Source organism: Megascapheus bottae, chromosome 9 (genome assembly GCF_031878675.1).
Source record: "Megascapheus bottae isolate mThoBot1 chromosome 9, mThoBot2.hap1, whole genome shotgun sequence".
NCBI classification, from domain to species: domain Eukaryota; kingdom Metazoa; phylum Chordata; class Mammalia; order Rodentia; family Geomyidae; genus Megascapheus; species Megascapheus bottae.
In genome coordinates this window covers 45,037,552-45,061,038 of record NC_143517.1, presented here as the reverse complement: position 1 = coordinate 45,061,038, position 23,487 = coordinate 45,037,552, and the positions used below count along the sequence as shown (strand labels likewise).

Here is a 23,487-nt window from a genome sequence, read left to right as displayed (position 1 = left end):
TGTGTGTTGAACTCAGAACCTAATATTCCTTAGGCAGAAGCTGTTCCTGCTGAGATAGCCTTTCAACCTTGTTTTCTGTGGTTATTTTTTGAGATGGGGTCTCTATACAGCTCCTGGGTATATGCCTGTGCTCCATCTAGCCTTTAGGCTTCCCATTATAGGTAGGATATCAGGCCTATGCCACTACCTCCAATGTCCATGCATTCCTTTGAGAAGGGATCTTGAGAACTATTCTGCCTGGGCTGGCCTCAAGCCTGCATCTTCCCATCTCTGCCTCCCAAGTGGTAAGAATGGCAAGCACAATCCACTAGCACTTGGAAAGTTTTAGTATATTTAAAAAGGCTCTTCCCGAACTGTGGTTCAGTGATAGGTCTCAGGTCTGGCATGTGGGAGGCTCCTGTTCATCCCTGCAACTACAAGAAACAGTGTCATACGAAATGTAAATATTTTTGAAATTTGTAGAACGTAACACTTGATATAAAAATTGCTAATAGTTGCAAGTGTTATATAACCAGGTCACTTATCTTTTGAGCTGTTTTGGAAAATATATGGAGAAAAGGCCAAAATTGGGAAGATAGAAGAATGTATTTAGTTAGCAATGATTCTATAGCTTTTTGTCCATTTAAAAAATTGTAAAACCTTAATATCTGTTGTTTTGATGTTTTAGTAGATGCACTAGTGACATTTAAATGAAACCATTCTTTGCTAAGTTTGAAAGCCTTCAAGCATTTTGAGTGCCAGTGATACTGATATTCTTACTTATGTTTTGCAAAAAATTTTTTTTACAGTTTTGCTTACGGGAGGAAAAAGAGAAGAAAAACCTTTTAGAGACTGTGCAGATGTATATCAAGCTGGTTTTAATAAAAGTGGAATCTACACTGTTTATATTAATAGTATGCCAGAACCCAAAAAGGTAAATGTTTCTTTATACGATGTACATCAATCCTGGTTGAAATATCATAAATCACATTATGAACTTGTGAAACTGGATGTATCTATCATGTTTTCTCTCTCTCTCTATCTAGATGGATATCTATCTATCTGTATATATACATATCTATATGAATAGATATACAGATATATTATATATTGCATACATTGTTTATACATGTACATACAATATTCTCTCTATACATTTGTCTCAGCATTTTTCTCCTAGAGATATTGTTTCTCCAGTCTGTAAGGGGTGGAGTTTTGTTTGTGATTCTTGGGATGTCTCATCGCTTAAAAGTGTTTATGTTTCAGATTCTAAGTTGAGGTCACATTTTCTTTAAATGTATGGAGAAGAGTTAGAAGTGATCTTCAAAAATCCCAAGATCTAGGAGGACATAGCATCATCCACACTGTAGATGATGGGAGGGAACGGGGCATATGAAGTTATTTTGACATTGGCTTCTCTGATGAAAATGAGAGAAACATATCCTATCTTAACTTGTCATCTTGAAAGGATTTGCTCTCCATATTTACATTAGAGTGGATGGAGGCAGAGTTCATCAGTTTGTTGAAAAGGACCCAAAGAAAATTTAGAAGTAAGCAAACACTTTCTTCCGGCTGTCACTTTGTCTTTATATATGACATACCCCTTCCAATTAACCATGGAAACATCTATCCTTGCCATCCTTCATCACAATTCACTGCATATCATTCACTTGTCGATCATTATCCAGTGGAATAAATATGAAGTAAGTCTCCCCATTGGGTAAAGACGATAGAACTTTCTACAGGTAATTATAAAATACTCCAGAAGTACCATGATACGGATGCTTATTAGAGAGAAAGGTATTTGGAGACCTTTGAAGTGAAAAACAAAACAAATCCCTTAAGATGTATAAAAGCTTTGGCTAAATATCCAAGGTACAAGAAGACTGTCTGTTATTGTAGAACGGCATTGATTTCTTTTACTCCTGGCGTAAAACAGAAGTTCAAGATTGTTCTTGAATAAGTATAATCTAAATACACAATAGTGAATGTTTCCTGAATAAAGTTTCCAAGGTTTGGGCCTAGGAAATAACACTAGCCTAAACAGAATAGCAGGATTATCAGTATGTACCAGGAAGAGACAAACTATATTCCTGTGGAAACCGCTCTTAACACATGGCTTTCCCGAGGGAAGGCATTCTCACACATAATCTGTAACCTTCCTATCATTTTAATTCATTTCACTGGCAATAAAATAGGTAACAGCTGAGTGTGTCTACTTTGAGAGATAACTGCCCATGCTCTGTGACTTCCTTCTTTTGCTTTATCTTCATTATCTTGGATAGTCTCACATAAACTTAATGTAGTTCTATTATTCACAGTAATTAATGTGCCTACGATATTGGAAGGGTAGAATATCAATTTCTTTTAAATCCCTTATTGAAATCACTTATGATGACATTGGTAAGGAAAAAAATGTCTGTATGAATTTCACCAATGTATTTTAGAAGCTGATGAATACAATTAAGTCATACAATGAATATGATGAATCAGTTGTGCTGATTATTTAACAGCTTCCTAGGTCCTTTTACTGAGCTTTCAGTGTGTAAGCTTTTTTTAACAACTCAATAAGATTTGGGTTCCCATTATCTCTATTTAAAAATAATGACTTGCCCAAATGGTATAGTTGATGAATATGAACACTGCCTTTGAAACATTTCACTCTATTGCTCCATTTTAGCAAGAGGTCTAAGCCAGAACTGTATGTCTATGAACAATGATTACAATGTCAACAGTCATTATTTTTTAATCTGACCTGTTGCTCAATGAAGTAGTAGATACATGTGTGCCATAAGTGGTACAGGCAAGCATTTACTCTTGGAAAACTAAATATACAGATTCATTCTCTCATTTTAACCTTACTCCCTTCCACTTTGAATTGCATTTCCTTTTTCTCTTTTGAAGTTCCAAATATTCTATTAATCAAAGACTAGCATCAATCGACTCAATTATACAAAAATGTTGAAAATTATCTTTTAGAACTTTAGCTTTCTAAACCATACATGTCTTTGCTCACTCTAATGCCTTAAGAAATTTTGGTAAGACAAGCAATTCAAGCAGGCAAACAAAATAAGTCATGATTATAGACTAATATATGTATGTTTAGAGACTAATTGATAAAACTGGGCTATTTATGACTCCTGATAAAAACACCAATGCATTTTTAAAATATTTTAAGCAGCATAAGACTTGCAAGTATAATAGTTACTGTGTGGGCTGACATTGTGCCCTGTCAAAAAAATAAATATTTGAAAGTATTGTCTTTTCAAAATGTGATATGGAAAATCTGGGACAATTTTCAAGCAGTCAGAAAGTGAAAATTTGTTCTTATTTGATGATGTGAATGGCTCATGATTATTTCCTTCTGTCTTCTATTCAATGCTATGGGAAGTAGGATTTCTCTTTTTATTTCATAAGTTTCTAAAATCAAATCCTCTATACCCAGCTTAGTTTCATCCAAACAATTAAACATTTCAAACAAACAAATAAATCATAAGTTTCACTGTACAATACTAAAGTTTGGTTTCTGAACTTCCAATTCATAGAAAAATACTGTAACAAATGTGTTGACCCTTTTTCAATGTAAGGTTATGGAAAAACAATTAATGTCTACAATGCTAATCATTTCAATTTGTATGGAGCACAACATAAAAGCTATGTGAATCAGATTTCCCCTTTTTGTTTGGGTTTAAACCTCTGTATTATGTTTAAAAGGTGTTTAATGCTTGAAAGCTTTGACCTTGCCTGGGACAGGAGCCAATTCAATCCTTTCTTGGAAAGAGTTAAGCCAGAGTTGACAGTCAATACATGCCACAGGCAAAGCAAATGCAGTGGAGATTTGACTATGGAAGACCATGCCAGATGGCACAGACCACACAAAACTGGCAAATGAACTTTGCAGGACTTTCATGTCTCAGATCATTTCGAAACTGACCATTAATTGTTTGGAATGTCCTACATGTATTCAGCAAAGACTTTTTATTTCACTTCTGACTGTAGATAAAATAGTAAGTGTGCTTTTTTCTTCTTCAATGGATAATGACTTAAAAGTAGCATGATCAAAATTAGAGATGCCAATAGTAATAAGGAGAAGCCAATAATATCATAAGGAAATATTATCCAACTTCTGAATATTTTTGTTTTGGATGTTCCAGTCTATTGATAATAATTTTTAATAAAATTATAAAGTCATATACATTCAATATACTTATAAATGAAAAATATAACATATGTACAACAGACAGCACATAATATAAATACATGTATTTTGTCTGTAAAGTACATCCAAAACATAAGAATAATGTGTATTATACACCAAACACTACTGTAATATGGTACATTAGCTTAATCTAAGTAAAAGTTAAGAACAGAAGTAGAATTAGGATTATAGTTTATATTGGCTGGTATCCTCAATCTCTCTACATCTCAGCTTCCAACCCAATAACCTTCCTTGCTAAATTCTATCTCCTCATGGTTTTTTTCCCACTGGGTCTTTAAGATATAATCTCAATATCTCTTAAAATTTACTCTATACCTTCTTTATTTTAATCTGTATAATGAAAATAATACTCATCTATTTTTAGAGTTGTTTTAAGATTGTCAATGCATGTAAGCTGTTAAACATTCAACAAAAATATCATAATTGTCTATTCCTTCCTTCTTGCTTTGTTTTGTTATCTATATATCCTTGATCTACTTCTTATAAATCATCTCTCACTACTCAATAAACTTTTCCTGTTGAATTAGTATGCTATAATATTCTATATCAAGTGCTGTATATTCAAAACCATGATCATAAATTAGATTTTCTCTCAATTTTCTTATTTTAATCACTGCCTCTATTGTTCAGATTATTAGAGTTGAAAACAAAAGATCCCAAAGTCCCCTTAATCCAGTGGAATGAGTTACTATTGAAATTCTGAAGTGCTTTGAGGACACGATGAGGAAATCATCATGATTTCCTCCAATATAATACAGAATTAATGCTCAAGAATGCTCATTGAGTGAAAAAAAATAAGAGAAGGGATGAACTAGAATTAATGAGGATGAAAGCCTAGCTAGAGATTATATTAAAGACAAAGAAAAATGGAGACATTTAAAGGATTAGTAGGAGGGGAAAAAGCAGAGGGGATGGGACTTAAAATTTTTAACCTGGGAAATGATTCATTTCCTGTTGATGAATATCCACAGCTAGGTAGTGTTGTCAAATTGGAGGACAAGTCCTCCTGCAAGCAACTGTCCTGCTCGCTTAGAAGAGCATGCCTTTGATTGTCTGGGAATACTTGAGTTACTTGTCCTCTGATTGACAGTTTCTTGAGGTTGTCCCTTTAGTCAGAGCGGATTTCTGTCCCCACACCGCCTGCTATCTCTGTTGTCTCAGGCACACCTTTAGCCAACCCTCAAAATGCTTTCATTCCCAATTGTTGGGAGAATGATGTTTCCTATAGCCCTGGCCTTACATCTTCCAGGGGCAACATTCAAGATATGCTAATTAGAGTGCTTGCTTTCCAAAGATAATCCCATTCTAGAGTCTCTTCTGTGGTGAGCTCTGGGAGAAATAAATCCATTTTTAAATACATACAACTATATTTATAATAATTGAAACAAATATGAATCTTTAAATTATTTGGCTAACTTTTCCTTGTGGAAAAGAAATGATTGTGGCAGTCAGAAAGAATGCACTATGTCCTGTTCTCTTCATACTATTCATGACTAAACATTAAACAAATAATGTGTTCTCCACATACTAAAAACCAAAATTGTGCCTATAAGTGAAGTTGGCCAATCAAGAATAATTATTTTGGTATGTATGTCTGTAGTAATAATGCAATGAAAATGAAGTATTTAAATGTCACAATCCAAAAACTCTCCCCCCAATTTTTTTCTCATAAAGGTTTTGCAATTTTGACCAAAGATTTAGAAATCTTGAGTCATAAAATGGCCTTCAGTTTGGAAACTTTAGTAGTACTCTTAAACCTTGTATTTACATAAGTGCCTATTTCCATTTCAGATAAAGATTTTTGAAAGTCCACAAAGGTAGAAGCAGATTGACCATGAGACTATTCATTTTTTATCTCATCTGACTTTCTACAAGTAAATAATATAACTGTGATGAATTTAATTAAAAGCAATTCAAATATGACTAACTGAAATAATACAATGTTTTAATTAACTTTTTCCAATTATTTTTCTTCTTCTAACAAGCCTATAGACCCATCTATATGATTTCTGCTTTAAAACTTGTTAGATAGATGTTTCTTTAAAACACACATAAATTGTACTGACCTTTACTTTCGGGTTGTCTTTCAGGTGTTCTGCAATATGGATCTCAATGGAGGAGGCTGGACTGTAATACAACATCGTGAGGATGGAAGTGTAGATTTCCAAAGAGGCTGGAAAGAATATAAAATGGTAAGTTGGAAGAATTTGAAATGTTTTTAATGTTTTATCCCAAGGTTTTCTTCACCAAGTTATAAGAGAAGCCTATGGAGTAATTTAAAATATTAAATAATAGTAATATTACCAACATTATTTTCATTAGACACAAAATACTCATAAATCATTTTCAGTAAATGATTCCCATATGCATGTGGGAAGGAAAGGTGCTTTGCTAGAGTTATTTGGTGGATTGTGTGGGTCTGTTCCTAGTTGAAAAGAGGGTTGAGGCAGCCAGAACCCACACTGAGGTAGGCCAATTCCTTGAATGGCAATTCTTCCATATAGCTCATTCATTGGTTTAGGCTGGCTTTAGGGATTCAGGTTTGTCAGACTTCTCATGTCACATTCAGCCACCCCAAATAAAGAAGTAAAAGTCTTCAGCTTTTTCAAATTTTAATAGACCCAGAAACGACACTATGATTTTTATTGAATATTATTGGTTAAATTTGATAACAAGGCAAATCCAGATTCAATGTAATAGGGATGCATACGGCAAGAATTTCAAAACTTGGTTGGCTTATTGAGTTCTCTAAAACAACAATAATGTCACCACCACCACCATCATCATATCCTCCTCCTCTTCCTCATCATCATTTTATCATCATCTCTAATCTTTTTGTACATAATTATTATGTACATAAATCCTTACATAATTTTTGATACCAAACATTAAAACTAACATTACCCCTACTTGAAGAGGAAACTGAGATTAGGAAGATCAACATTTCTAAGAAAATAGAAAATGATGGTTATTTGAAATTTGATAGGGAAAGGGGGAAAACAAGATGAGGGGCAGGGTGGGGGGAGGGAAATGGGGACCAAGACATGAGAAAGGGTATCAATGTTTGTAAAGTAATGCACCTTCTATCTGGTGAATATAATGTAATCCTTCTATTAATTACAATAAAAATGTATGAGAAAAACAAATAAATGTATATGCAATATACCAGGTAACAAGAAAAATAAATAAATAAATGAAACACTAAAAAATCAAAGCCAAGCCAAGGAAAACAGATCTACCCTTCTGCCTTCCATTTTCTTGACTGCCACCCAAAGATGTTAACTCATATTCTCTTTTGTATTCAGTGACTTTAGAAGTCACAAAATTGAAGATGAGCTATCTGATGGTGATAGTTCACCACCATTCAGGCATGAACTAACCACCAAACTAAGCAGTCAAAATGAGCAGCGCAGCACAGAGGTGAAATATTCAAGTGTCAAAACTCATACAGCTGTTGTGAATCAACTGTATTACACAATTTGTTAGGCCTAAAGATGCTCTATTACAGTGCCTTTCATTTTATGCATACTACAAAACATATTTGTATTATTATCAAGTAAAATGTTATCACAAATATAAAAAAATAGAAGTAATATCTAGAAAAAGTGAATGCTGGGTACTGTTTAACCTGGAGAGAAAAAAATAATTAAGTGTAAATCTGTCTGATGCTTATTGAAGTGGCTGAATAGAAACATTTATACTAGAGCTTCTACTGACAATGTGAATCTGCAATGTCCTTCTTATCTGAGAGCTTGCTGGTGGAAATGATGGCCTCAAGCTCCATCTCAGCCCTCTGAATTGGAATCTTGAATTTAACATGGATTTAGAGGTCATTTCAATCATGGATAGAGAAACATTTCAGGGACAAATATTTTGACTACATATGAACAAAATCTTTCGATATTGTTATGCTGATATACTGTTAATACAGTAATCATTAATATAATTATTTCTAACAAGAACTGACTTCCTCTCAAGTAGCAAGTCATGTTCTTCTTTGATAGAAAGAACTCAGCCATCATTCTGAATGATCACGGATACTGTGATGTTTCATCAGTTCCTAAAGCCCCTTGCTGCTAGCTGGATTATAGAAATTATGGTAGTAAATTACTCACTCTATAAAAGATTAAAATAGCTGAGTGTCCACAAAGCTTCCTTTCTTTGCTCTTTTGTAATCTTTTTTAATTCATAGTCATTGCTATAGGTAAGGAAATATGAGTTCACTGAGAATCATATTGAAGATTCACAAAAATCTAAATGCATTAGCATTAAAATTATTACAAAAAATGAATAGATGGCTATCACTGTGATTTTTCAAAATGGTAAATTATTAGCTGTAAACATGTGCTATCTGGCAAGCTAAGCTCATTAAGAGATACTGACTTGTTAGGTATGAAACTGATTCATTTCTCAAAGTGCCAAATGTATCAATTTTTAAGAAATCTCTTTTTTATTATTGGAAAAAGCCTGGCATTACCCTTTAATAATAGATTTTTTTTGTCTTTTGGTTTTTGGGGTTTTCTTTGGTCGGTTTTGGGGCTTGGACTCTGGGCCTGGGCACTGTCCCAGAGGTCTTCAAGCTCAAGGCTATCACCCTACCCTGTGAGCCACAGTGCCACTTCCGGTTTTCTAGTGGTTAAATGGAGATAAGAGTCTCATGGACTTTAGTGCCAGAGCTGTCTTTGAACCATGATTCTCAGATCTCAGCCTCCTGAGTAGCTAGGATTACAGGCGTGAGCCACCATGCCTAATAATAGATTTTAATGGAGTTTAACCCATTCTCCTATTTTAAATGACAAAGACTGTTATGATTTATCATGGTAAGAAAAATGACTTCCACTCCAAAATTCTAAAACATTTTGGCACAAATGAATCTGAAGACTTTTGTTTTTTAATTGAAAGGATTCATAATATGTGACCAACTTGGTTAACAACGCATGGTTAAAATGAAAGTGTTTTTAGCTGCTTCCATCAATCTTTATGCCAAATCTTATCAGTCATACCTACTGCTATTTCCTGTGACTAACCACTCAGTTCAGCTGAGGGGCAGAACCCTTGAGGAAATGCAGACTTCCCAGCATGTGCCAGGACATCCTCGTTCCCTGGTCTACTGTTGAATAATCTAGGACTATATTCCTGCACTGAATAGTACTGTTTCTCACATCTCCCTTCCTGTCTTTCCTCTCTCCTTCCTTTTGTACCCCATGTACTCATGGAGTGTTTATGACCTATGTGGTTTCCATAATTATAAGATAATCAACATATGAAATTACAGATATGTATTATATATTATCATTATTTTTTAAAACTCTTTCAACATGGAAGGTTAGAAATTTCTTTGGCCCGCAACATGGATTTTAAGCCTGTGGGAGATTATTTATTACCTGAGCTTTGCTTTTACTTAACCTCCCTTAGAAAGAGATCCAGCAAAATCTTTGCCATGAATTTGTGAACATATTTTCTGAGAAAGAAGTCTGTAGAGATTTTCTGTTTGCTTTGTCATGGGATTTGAATTCTGTCTGCATTGAGCTCTGTTCCTGAGCCTTTTTGTTCTAATGCTAGTGCTCTACCACTTGAGCCACAGCATCACTTCCAGCTTTTTCTGAGTAGTATAATGGAAATAAGAGTCTCATGAACTTTTCTACCGGGGCTGGCTTTGAACCACAATCCTCAGAGCTCAGACTCCTGATGTTGAAGTGCATTTTAACATAATCACATTTTAAAAAGTACAACATAGAAAATCATTGCTTTTTAAAAATAAATACTTCTTAACATCATTCGTTGGCTTCATGGGCTGGATGTCTCAGAAGTTAAAAGATACTTCTAACTCATATTTGATTCCATTCAAACACCATTAGAAATTCAAAGCTTAGCCTTATGAAAGAAAGATGCAACCTACAGGACACAGGATATGTCTGGTTTCAATTTCATTTTTCTGTAAAAAGTCAATAATTCCTGTGAGGATTATTAGACAAAACAAAGTATCAGAGATAGTTACTTAATTAACTTAGCAAAAGCACAAGCTAAATTTGAACATTTGTTCAGGTTTTAGCAAAAACTAATGAGTGTTGGTCTTTACCTTAGTGTATCTTTGTGTCTTCCATTCCTTCCTCTCTCCTTCCCTCCCTCTCTTCTGTCCTTCTTTCCTTCCTTTCTTCCTTCCTTCCTGTTGCCATTATTTTCAATTAAATTCCAGTGTTTCTTTTCCTTTACTCTCCTTAAATATTCAGTGGAGAAACCAGGTGCCAGTGGCACAGGCCTATAATCCTAGCTACTCAGGAGACTAAGATCTGAAGATTGCACTTCAAAGCCAGCCCAGCATGAAAGTCCGTGGGACTCTTATCTCCAATTAACCACCAGAAAATCGAAAGTGGTGCTGTGGCTCAAGTGTTAGAGTACTAGCCTTGAGCTGAAGACCTCTGGGATAGTGCCCAGGCCCAGAGTTCAAGCCCCACAACCGAAATTTTAAAAAGTTTCCTCTTTTATTTGTGTATGTTACAGAATCTTTGTAATTAAAAACACCTTTGAAAAACTCAATTTTAGATTCATAATCAACATTTGCCTCCTGCTATTGAGCTCATTATGAAGCAGTGGTTTTATGCCTGCTCTACTTTATCTAAGGTATTAATTGGAATTGTACCTGGAACATTTATTCCCCTCCTTTTTATACTACTTTCCCTCTTTGGTTTATAGCAGACTAATCTGCAATTCCTTTTAAATATACTGATGTCTAAATCTATTTCAATCACAATGAGGTCACATTTCCATGGTGTACTAAGTCATCTCCATTTCTGATATGCACTTCAAGCTGAAAACAACTATCAGAAGAAATAATTCATTAGCATAAGTAGAATTCATCTTTTATAGATCCTAAAGTGTATAAAATGTAAAGAGTACAGGATTAAAGAAATGAGACCAAGGGAAAGTTAAAGACAGATATGTCAATATTAAGAACCATTGATAAGGATGCGGAGGTAGTTTCTGCTTTTATATGTACTACTGTTGAGCTCCACTTTCATAAATAATTCATTTTAATTTTTCATAGGATATTTTCTCAAATTAAAATGACAGTTGGGCACAGGTGGTTCATGCCTATAACCCTGCAAGACCTACTGCGAAATCTATGATATGAGGATTAAGGTTTGAAGGCACCATATGCAAGAGAGTCCATGCAATTTTTACCTCTAGTCCCCAAAGCCAGAAATAGAGTCATGGTTCTAGTGGCAGAACACTAATCTTGAATACATAAAGCTAATGAACACCTCCAAGACCTTAAGTTCAAACCACAGTCACAGCATACACATAAACACACACACACAACACACACACACAAACACCACTACAATCACCACCACCAACAAACCAACAAAATTTGTACATTTGTATAAACACTCCACTTGTCATAATAGTACAGTAGTTGCCAGTATATAATAAAAGAGGTGATGATCTCGATTCATTGCACTCATAAACTGACATGTTGAATTTAAAAGATAATATCTTTTAAAAACTAAACATGCTTCTTAAGTAATTATTTTTATATTCTCTTATTTATGTTTAACAAAGGCAAGACCCTAACATATTTGGTTCCCTGGCTCATACAATGTGGAAAGGTTCCTGAATAATCTCAAATATCTCATAGTCTTATGGAAGAATGGCAACAAAACAGAAAAGAATGCATTGTGCTATATCTTTCAGTTATAGCAACAGATTTTAGTCAAGTGCTTTTCATCCCTCAGCACTTTGTTAAGTGATTTACGTATATTGCATTCTCACATTTATGGAGATAATTTTTTTCTAATTCATGCTTTTCAGATAAGAAAACTGATGCTCAGAGTAAAGTAGAAAGTTCCACAGTAAATATGTGACCTAAGAAGGATTCAAACTGGAGCAGAGATAAACAATGAGGTTATTTAATCCAACCAAGACTACACGATTCTACATATCAGATTTTTGATCATTCCTGATAAACTATCCAATAGACAGCTTACTAAAGTGAGAATAAATTTCCATTTAGCCTCTACTGAAATAAAACATTTTTCATCTTTATGATGAAGTAGTTGCTTCTGCTTCACTGTACTTGGCTATTAGATTTCTTCCCTCCCAGAAATCTCGACCAGCCATATTGATTCATTGCCATCAAACAAGTGTTTATATGGGTTTTTGTTTCCGTTGGTGGTAGATTTTCTTTTGAAAAGATGTTTAATATTAAAATTTGGTTCCTTGGGCCAGGAGTTTGGCCTAATGGTAGAGTGCTTACCTAGCATGCACAAGGACTGGGGTTCGATTCCTTGGTACCACATACATAGAAAAAAGCCAGAAGTAGTGCTGTGGCTCAAGTGGTAGAACTCTATCCTTGAGAAAAAAAAACGCAAGGACAGTGCTCCAGCCCTGAGCCCAAGCCCAGAACTGGCAAGAAAAAAGAAAAGAAAATAGGTTCCTAGTGCAAATTTTCTTTTACTTCTTTCACTAAATTGTTAGTTAACTTTTCAGGAAAGTCAGTGAAAAATAATAGCAAACTGTTTAGTAAGTGCTAGTTTTCTCTACTCTGGGAGACATACAGTTTAGTGTGCCTTGAATAGAGGCTTTTGTAGGAATGAATGACTGTGTATTTACACACATCTGAGGCACATCCCAATACATTGCCCTTCTCTCTGAAGAAGCCGGAGAGCTTTATTCACACAATGCTTCCAACAACATGGAAATGTGTGATCTAAAAAATAACACTTCATCGTTCCCAGGCTTTTCACTTAACTTAGTATCATTGCTGAGTCTCTTTTACAGTGGCTGTAACAAAGTGGAGTCAGCAGTGGATAAAGGAGAGACAGTGGCTGTGACTGAGCTGACAGGGACTGCAGGGAAACCCCAGGGGTGTTCAGTCTCTTCCCAAGGGCTGCTGCAATGGAGGCTGTGGTAACTCTTGAACTTTTAGCCCCAAGTCCTTTGGATGTTGCTTAGGCATTTAAGATGATAAGATTTCTTCTTCAAAGTTAATACAGGGCAGGAAGTGCAGCTCTAGTGCTAGCATGCAAAAAAAAAAACAAACCGGAATGTATGTACCACATACAGAGGGGGGAAGAAAGCTAGAAGTGGTGCCATGGTTCAAATGGTAGAAGGCTAGCCTTGCAAAAGCTCAAACCAGTGCCCAGGATCTAGGTCAAGCCTCAGAACTGGAAAAAAATAAGTTAGCACAAACTTCCATAAGAACATTTAAAATTCTTATCCCAAACAAACAAAAAAGATTGCTCTGCTTTTTTCCTGCTATTCTTGTGTTTTTGCAAACGATGACTAGAGTACCAGAAACAGAGACACAGAAGTCACTGGAGTGTTCATTTCAACCAGTCCTGTATTTTTCTCTTTGATATGGGGAGATGGGATTCAGGCAAACAGATGTGCAGTGTAAGCCAGACCAAACAGATTCAATTCAAACTAAATTAAATTGAGGAAATCACTTTGAAAGTGTGTCTATGTATACATATATATGCATATTAATATATTTCACTTTAATTTTAAATATAAATTGTTGAATGTAAAGCTACAGTTTGGGATTCTGGGTCAGGAGTTCTCTCATAAGCTGACTTATAATAGAGCACATTAAAACTCTAATTTTCAGTCCCTTAAAAATAATACTGAAAGAACCTTGAAAAGTACTCTATGTTAAATGTCTCGAATTTTTTTATTCTTTCTTGTCTTAGAAACATCTATTTTTTTTAAGATTAGAGACAAAACATTTAAGTTAGGCTTTTTAATTTTTTGAAAGAAAAAACCTTCTTTCCTCATTGATATATAACATACATAGTTCATATACAATAAAAATTGTTGTCATGATAGCAAAACTGATTAAAAAAATTAAGGTTGACACCAATTATTGCTGGTCTTTGGGAAGTAATTCCATTTCAGAGGCAATAGGGCATGCTGTATTTAATGCAATTTTAGTATACAGTGCACTTCAGTGCCTTAAAAGAAACAGAGAATGCTGATTCATTAATTCGGTTGGTGAAACAATACAGTGGAGAAAATTATTATACATATAGTTCTAAAAATTAGATAAAGTTTGGAAAGAAGCAACAGTTTTCAAGTTTCGTATACAGTGAAAAAATTAAGAATGCTTTTATTATTTTAAGCATTTCCATTGTACTTTTTTTTGTTGTTTTGTTTTGTTTTGGCCAGTCCTGGGCTTGAGCCCAGGGCCTGAACACTATCCTTGGACTTTCTCAGTGGCTAGAGCTCTACCACTTGAGCCTCAGCACCATTTCTGGCTTTTTTCTATGTATGTGGTACCGAGGAATCAAACCCAGGTCTTCGTGCATGCTAGGCAAGCATTCTACCACTAGGCCAAACTCCCGGCCCCTCCATTATACTTTTAAATGTAGAATGAAACTTTTGTTAATAAATGCCACTTTTCATTATAGAGACATTTATAGCCATATTGGTCTAGAACAGTTATTTATTTTTTCCATTTCTACAGAGGTAAATGCACTCTGTTAAATATGTAAGTTCTTATCTACATGGATTTGATTACAGGACTTAATATTCTCTAAATAATGAAAAAAGAAATGCACTTTTAACTGGAATCCATTTCTTTTTGAAACATCAGTTTGTCTCATAATAAAACTGGAATGGTCTTTTAATATAAATAGTACACAAAGCAAATCAGGGACTTTCTTCACATGCACACTTACATGACTTTCCTCGGATTGAGGAAATATGGAACTAGGCATTTACTTTTCAATCAGAGCAACTGAATTCAGCCACACTAAATGTGTTGTAAGGTTACTGCCCTAAAGGTAAGTGTAAAATGCATACCTCCTTCTGTTATTGTTTCCTTCCTTCCTTCCTTCCTTCCTTCCTTCCTTCCTTCCTTCCTTCCTTCCTTCCTTCCTTCCTTCCTTCTTTCCTTCCTTCTTTCCTTCCTTCCTTGCCTCTTTCCTTCTTTCTTTCTTTCCTTCCTTCTTTTCCTCGCTTTTGCCTACCTGCCTTCCTTTTCTTTCAACTTCAATAAATACTTAAAGTGCTCAGTGTGTGCGAGCTGTCCATCAGGTGTTGATTCATAAAAACACAGCTTTTATTGTCAAAGAGCTCATATGTGGATAAGTAAGACAAGCATGTACCCAAGATTTAAACTGATTCCTCAGGTATTACCTTGCAATGCCTTCTAAAGAAATTGTGGACACCTAAAATGTAGTAGTTAACTCTGCTGTCTCACAGTCTTCTCAAACACAAATCCATGCCAATGAAGCAACATACATGAGTTTACTCATGGACTTATAGGTTTGTTTATTAATATATGTATATATATATATATATATGTCTGAGAGGAGTATCTTCCTTTTAACTAATGACATTTTATTGTTATTTAGAAAATTGATGCTGAACATAAAAAAATAATTCTCTCTGGATTACAAATGTATTTCTGTCTTCTTTCCCAGGGTTTTGGAAATCCCTCTGGTGAATATTGGCTGGGGAATGAGTTTATTTTTGCAATGACTAGTCAGAGGCAGTACACCCTAAGGATCGAGTTAATGGATTGGGAGGGAAACCAAGCCTACTCACAGTATGACAGATTCCACATAGGAAATGAAAAGCAAAACTATAGGTAAGTCATATCTCAGGGCAGTACTCAACTGCCTTTAATTCTGCCACTGAGGAGCTTGAGTGGAAGAGTGTGAAAACAATGAATGATTAAAATAGTCCATAAGATGAAAATCGCTTCTTTATGTAGGTCCATGACAAAGAAATACAGAGAGCCTGTAAAGATTTCTTGAAAGTCTTAAATATCAGTTTTCACAGACTGCCTGACTACCTTTGATGTTGACTCAAATTCTAGAATTAAATCAAGGATAATATTATTGTTATTGGTATGTTCTTACCTAGGAAGGTGAAACAGGCTCGTATATATGACTCCTATCAGAAATGACACAAACATGGCGGTCTGAAATAATAATCTCTCCCTTTTGCCCAAGAATTTTCTACTGCTTTATTTACCTTTCTTACGTTTATTTTTTAAATTATCTTGAAGGAAGGAAGGATTATGCCTAGGCGTTGGAAAGATTTGCATAAAAGAAGGGATATAAAGCATATGTAAGAGGGTTTTCTTTCATTGTGTAAACAGTGTAAAGGACAAAAATAAATCCAACTAATGTTATGAATATACATGGTACAAGGTATAAGGTAAAGCGTCTCCAATATGAGGATCTGAGTTTCAACGCTAGTTTCATCAAAAATAGGGCTGGGAGTTTGGCCTAGTGGTAGAGTGCTCGCCTAGCATGCATGAAGCCCTGGGTTCTATTGCTCAGTACTACATACAAAGAAAAAGCCAAAGTAGTGCTATGGCTCTAGTGGTAGAGCACTAGCCTTGAGAAAGCCCAAGGACAGTTCGCAGTCCCTGAGTTGAAGCCCCAGGATTGGCAAAAAAAAACCAACCAACCAACCAAACAAACAAATAAATAATATGTATCATAAGTCTACTTAAAATATGAGCTATAAAAATAGAATAGGACACTAAATTTTAAATATTTTTAATTTTCAATTTAGCTGCTTATACACTAGGGAAAAAAATAAATTATGCCGGAGGCAATAATGTCATAAATTTATTCCATGAATATTTTCTTGTGCTACTTCTATACATTCCAAGAAATCTTCTGGCACTGGCCATTGGGCAGTCAGTGATGACAAGTTGTCTAATCTTGCAGAGCTCACTGTTGAGGTTTGTTATAAGGTCATAAAGGCATGATTGGCATTCCTTGGGCACACCCAGGAAGGCAGATAGGATATTTTATTCAGGCTTTTATCACTATCATTATGGAATAGTTGCAGAAGTCATTATCTATACATGCCTCAATTCTATACTCAGCAAATTTTAACTTTCAGTGTTGTGCTTACCTCTGCCTTGGAAACACAGTTGTATGTGTGAACAGATGACACTGCTTTTCAAGTAACAGCCGCAGTAACCAACTGACACCCTGTGCTTTGTTCTGTCCAGGGTGGATGTCTCCTCACAGTGCGATTCTTTCTTTTCCAGACATAACATTCCTTAGGAGTTAAATTCTGCATCCTTTGCATGGCATTTCATTTTAATAGATTCATTTCATTTTAATAGATTTTGTATAGAGTTAGATCCTTGGAGACATAATAATCATTTTCTCAACAAACAGTGAGTATGTCACCCCAACGGATGAGAAATAGATCTAAAGAGTTGATGTTCCCCTCGGAGCAGTGAGGGTGTACTTGACAGCAGCTCAAGGAACCAGACATTTATAAAAGGCAATGCAGTGTAAGAAGAAATGTTTCCAAGGAAGTCAATATTTTGAGAGTTTTCTAGCATGCACACAGAGACACACACACCGCTGAAAACATCAGGGATACTGTTATGTAAATGTTTAACTGAAACTTGAAACTATAGGAAACTTGGCTAATATCAGGCAGCTTGACAATAGGACTAGCAAGTGATTAGTCTATAGTCTTTTTCTAGCTCCTGAAAAATTGGCTTTGGTTCCTTTCCAGAATCACTGTGTTCTCTAAAGGTGGGGTGTGTGTGTGTGTGTGTGTGTGTGTGTGTGTGTGTGTGTGTGTGTAGATAGATAATGGTTGGTTGCATACACACATATGTATAGGTGTGGTAGAGTTAAGGAGATGTTTGGGCAGATTGAGGAGGATCACTGACATTCATTGTAGAAGTGGGGTGTATTCAGTGAATGGATTGTGGGATCAGCATGAGAAAGAAATACCAACCTCCTGTTTGAGAGCCCTCTTCAAGCTTTGCTCATTCTGTCTATGATTGCTTATTCTCAGCCCTGTCATACAAATCCATGGTCAAAATGTAAATCTTTCTAGCTGGGGTAGATCTTCATTTTTCTTTCCTGAAAGATTTGTGTATGTTAAGGATATGAATTATAAAGCTAGAGATCGGGGGCCGGGAGTTTGGCCTAGTGGTAGAGTGCTTGCCTAGCATGCACGAAGACCTGGGTTAGATTCCTCGGTACCCCACATGCATAGCAAAAAGCCAGAAGTGGTGCTGAGGCTCAAGTGGTAGAGTATTAGCCTTGAGAAAGTCCAAGGACAGTGCTCAAACCCTGAGCCCAAGCCCAGGACTGGCAAATAAAATAAAATAAAATAAAATAAAGCTAGAGATCCAAATTAGTTTCCATATCTCTGATTTTATGGGAAAGAAAGCTGAGTTTTGGTAATACCCACCATTTTTACTCTGAGAGAACGAATTTTGTCAGTATGATTTCTATTTCTGTGTTGCTGTCATAGTGTAGCTGATTCTGGCTCTCTCTTCTAACAGAACTTAATAGAGGATCAGCCAATCATCAATTTCTCATGTAATTAAAATACGATTTACTTTTGGAAATTAGAAAATTTATAATCCCTGGGTCTCATAGAAGTTTAAAATATGCTACAAAAACAGTGTAATTCACTTTTTCAAATAAAATGGACCTGAATCTTAGAGAAACTGGCTTCCCTACCTGCACCATTGCTGGTCCAGGGCCAGTAATGCCACATGATGCCTCAAGCTGTCCATTCTAGCCTGAATATGCCTCTCTATGCGTTTTCATCTCTCCTCTCCTCTCCTTGCTTCTTTTTTTCCTTTTAAATTCCTTTTGGTTTTCTTTTCTTTTTTCTTCTTTCCTTTTCTTTTTCTTTTTTTTATTGCTTGCTTTCCTTTCTTCTCTTTGTTCTTTTCCTTTCTCTTCCTTTTCTTTTTTCCCTTCCCTTCCTCCTTTGCCTTCTCTTCACCTCCTTCCCCCCCAACCCTCTCTTCTTCCCTTTACTCTTTCACTCCACTTCCTTCCCTTTTCTGTTTTTTCCTTTTAGGTTTTTATAAAACTGGGCTTTGAATTTAACACTGTATACTCAAGTACCCTACCACTCAAACTGCAACTCCATAAATATTTCTACCTTTACCTTTCTTTTTTATTGCAAATTTTGTTTTCAGAAAGAATGTAATGCTTTTTCCTCAAGTTGTCCTTGGGAAGCTATACTCTTCCTCCTGAGTAGCTGTGATTATAGGTGTATGCTCCTATTCTTGACCTGAATGGATGAGAATACTCCATTTAATATATTATGTAAACTATTAATATCAAGATTTGCATGATATTTTATACATGATTATTATTTTTAATTTTAATCAGTACTTATAGTGATGTTTAAGGGTGTGTGTCATTAGAAACAGTTGAAGGAGCAGGAAAGAAGTTTCAGTTCACTCTTTTTCTCAAATTCAACTATTTAAATTATAACTCAAATTAAAATTTTAGAATTTGGGGTAGATTCTTTTTATATTGTAATATTTTCCATATTGTGAATTCAATCCAGAAGAGTTTAGAGTGTTTTCCTTAAAAAAAATTCTTCCTAAAATTGTTTTGTAAATTTATTTAGGTCTAGTCATATGATATTGATTTAATTCTACAAAAGTGAAGAAACCATTTTCCCAAGCTCTAGATTTCTACTGATTAAAAGTAAATGTTGTGAATGAATAGATGAGACTTCAAATGTGAAACTAGAATATACTACTTTCCTTTTATCCTCTAAGGAAACTTGAATGATTTTCTCAGAGAGAAAACAAAACCTACAGAACCCAAGAGAATATGGATAAATAATCATGTAAGAGTGTGGTGATACCTGTCATGTGAATTAGCATACAATCACTATGAAATCATTACTTCCCATTCCCCTGAGAGGTAACCTTATCCAAACCTTCATCATCTAACACCCAGACTATTAGGGAGTCTTCTTGCCTCTAATTTCATGTTCTCTGATGTTTCTCCATGACCTCCACTGCCTCTTATGTGCTATTGTTGTCTTGATGTTTTTCCAACAGACAATGAGGCTTTCCCATAAATTGGAACACTCTCCAAATATTTATAAGTTAAAGTGGACAACTCATTTTATGATCTGGCCAGTCCCTTACCTAGCTATTACTCTTACATAGTCCCTCTAACCTTCCTCTTTCTTAAGTGGTTATATTCCAGTAACAATAATTTTTCAGTCTTTTACCATATGCTATATTTAAGGATAGACTTATAGGCACATTCTAGTTACCACAAATGAGGGAAACAATGCAATCCATATTTCTTTGGGTATGGCTTACTTTGCTTAATATTGTTTTTGTAAATTTTTCCATCTCCTTACAAATGGTACATTATCATTCTTTCTGATGGAAGCATAGAATTCCATTGTGTATATGCACCATATTTTATTGATTTATTTACAGCAATGGGGCAACTGGGTTAATTCCATATCTTGGCTATGGCAAACAAAACTGCAATGAACATGGTTGTGCTGGTAGCATTAGGGTAGCCTTATTTGTGATTTATTGGACCTAGGAGTAGAATTTCTGGGTCACAGGAAAGCTCTATGTTTAATCTTTGAGGAACCTCTATACTGCTTTCCAGAGTGGTTTAACAAGTGGACATTCCCACAGTGTAGTAACATTTCCTTTTGGGTACATCCTTGCTAGTATCTATTATTGTTACTTTTCTTCATAATGGCCATTCTATCGGGATGGGGAGGGGGAGTGGAATCCCAATTTAGTTTTGATTTGCATTTCAAAAATCTGAAAAAATATTGAATCAGGTTTAAGAAAATGGAAAAACTTTCCACGTTTCTAGACTGGAAGGATTAGCATCATTAAAATGGTGATACTGCTCAAAGATACCTACAAATTCAATACAAAATCCTAACAACAATCTTCAGTGATATAGAGAAGGTAATCCAAAAATCTATATGGAATATTAAAAGACCCTGTATAGCAAAGACAACCCTTAGCAGGAAGAACAGCATTGTGTAATATAATTACCAAACTTCAAACTTTTCACTCTTTGGCTGTGCTTGACTTGAGAACATAATCATTAAGATACGAGTCTTATTATAAAACTTAGCCTGGCCTCAAGCTTATGATCAGATTCAGTCTCCCAAGGACTGTGATGACATTCATGTGTCACTGTGTCTGTCTGTGTTGTTCCAATTTAGTAGGTGTTTTAATTTTACATAGAAAGTTAACATTTTTATGGTTATTTTCTAAAACCTAGAAATAGTTTTTTTGTATGTACGGGCTAGCTCTGGGGTCTGAACTAAGGGCCTGAGCTCTGTCCCTGAGCTTCTGTGCTCAAAACTAGTTCTCTACCACTTGATCCACAGTTCCACTTCTGGTTTGTTTCTTTCTTTTTTTTATTTTTATTTGTGTGTGTGTGTGTGTTTTGAGCACTTTCCTTGCCCAATCTGGTTTCAAACCAGACTTTTCAGATCTCAGCTTCATGCCCTCCAAATGTTAGAAAATTCTCTTGACTTTAGTACAGATTAATGTCAGTCTCTGTTATTTATTGAGGTTAGTGTAAACAGGTACCCCTACATTATTAGGATTCACAAAGGATTCTCTTTCAGAGCAGTAACATTAAGTCTCAGATGGTTGTCTTCTAAAAACTTGCAGCTAGGCAAATGTTGCAAAAACCAGTTGACACTGCCCTTAGGGGATGACCCATGATCCTGCTGGTGATGTCCTGTATCTGAGTGTGTCCATGGATACATGAACATGTGGAATGAGGAAAGAAAGAGAATGAATGGCAACCACTATCCCAGGAACACTAATAAAGATAACTGCCATGGATAGGAAGTCCTAAGCAATTTTGAAAGGCTGGGGAGGCTCACTAAGAATGCCCTACGTTGTTATAAAAGGGAATAAGTTGGAATTAGTTGGTAGATAGTTCAGGGTGAGGGAATTTCAGGCGTGAGGATCCAGAAGTTAGGGAATCAGTGTAGACTGAATGAGTCCATGGCCAGTGCTTATGCTAAGAACAAGGGAGTCAACTCGTGGAAGACTTAGAACTAGTGGTGGCCTGGCCACGGGGAACAGCCCTACTCCCTTGATTCTTCTGCAATTCATTCCCACTGATCACTAAATACAATTGATAACCATGTTCAGGACACGGTGGTGGAAACATGTGCTAAACTCAGGCCCATCCTTCCAAACCTTCACCTCTACCTGACTTATCTCTAACCTTTAAGTCTCAGTTCTGTCTTAGGGATTCTTTGTCAATGTGCTGCCGTTACATTCATGTGTATCTTTGTCACAGGTCTTATCACACTGGGTTATAATTCTTTCATGGTATTAAAGTACCACCAATAGAAGTTCAGAGGCCTCTTCACATGTGTCACATGTGTCTGGAGAAGAAGCACTTTCTAAAAAATGAATGAAAGACACAGCAGGACAGATTTTTTTTTTCTGCGAATTCATCAAAGACAGAAGACCAGTATTTCGAAATTAGTAATCTAGAATGCTAGAAACTCATAGACCATCAAGTCAAAATTTGTGTTCTCTGAGGCTTTTGACATAGAATAACAGCACATGTCCGTGTGTGAGTGTGTGTAAGAATTTTTTATGAGGTTTTAATGAGGTTCTTTGTTTATTGGATTGTTGCTGACATGAGCTTCATTTCCAGCTATATTCAACTCCAGCCTCTCTCTCCCTCTTTCTCTTTTCTTTTAGTCTTGCCTATAAACAATCAAAAATAATTTCCATATTGCATAAATGTCAAACAAACAAGTTAAAATACAATACTACTAAGATACACATATGACTTTGTATTTTAACTGGATTTGGCTCAATGTTTACTTACATAGCCTTAAGAAATTTATTCTCTTAAAAGATGTTCTATTTATTTTGAAACTGAAATCTGCATTCATTCATTCATTTTTCTAAGCACACTGCCACCAAACATTTATCATATTGCTATCATGGCTGTGTGTGTGTGTGTGTATGTGTGTGTGTGTGTGTGTGTGTGTGTTTGTGTGTGTGTGTGTGTGTGTGTGTTGTCTTGGGGCCTGGATCTTGTCCTTGAGCTTTTCTTTTCTCAAGGCTAGTACTCTGCCACTTGAGACGCATGTCTATTTCTGGCTTTTTTGTTTGGTGGTGAATTGGAGATGAGTCTTAGTGAATTTCCTTCCTGGGTTGCCTTTGAACTGCAATCCTCAGACCTCAGACTCCTGAATAGCTAAAGTTACACATATGAGCCACCAGCACCTGGCTTACTAATATTTTCTTGACTTCATACCACTAGTTGCCAGACTTGAGTGTGCATAAAGTCAAGTAGGTCAGTTATTTAATATGTATATGTTATATATATGTATGCGTGTGTTATATAAGCATATATATAAATACATATATGTATATGTGTGTATATGGCAGTTTACCTGGAATAATGAAAAAAGCACAAGATTCTGCTCACATTTATGGTGATTCAACTCCACACTCACAGCCCCTTGTAAAGAACACTTGGAGTTAAGCTGTTGTTGGA

At 35.5% G+C, this 23,487-nt stretch overlaps 1 protein-coding gene across 2 annotated transcripts in view; it reads left to right on the top strand.

Moving 5' to 3' along the window:
• The window catches only part of Angpt1 (angiopoietin 1), a 211,740-nt gene that overhangs the window by 162,444 nt on the left and 25,809 nt on the right, over positions 1-23,487 (top strand). For both annotated transcript variants that reach the window (XM_090339262.1, XM_090339261.1), the window contains exons 5-7: positions 789-913; positions 6,289-6,390; positions 15,625-15,791. In XM_090339262.1, the coding sequence (XP_090195388.1) occupies positions 789-913; positions 6,289-6,390; positions 15,625-15,791 (394 nt within the window). The remainder of the gene's footprint in view (positions 1-788; positions 914-6,288; positions 6,391-15,624; positions 15,792-23,487) is intronic.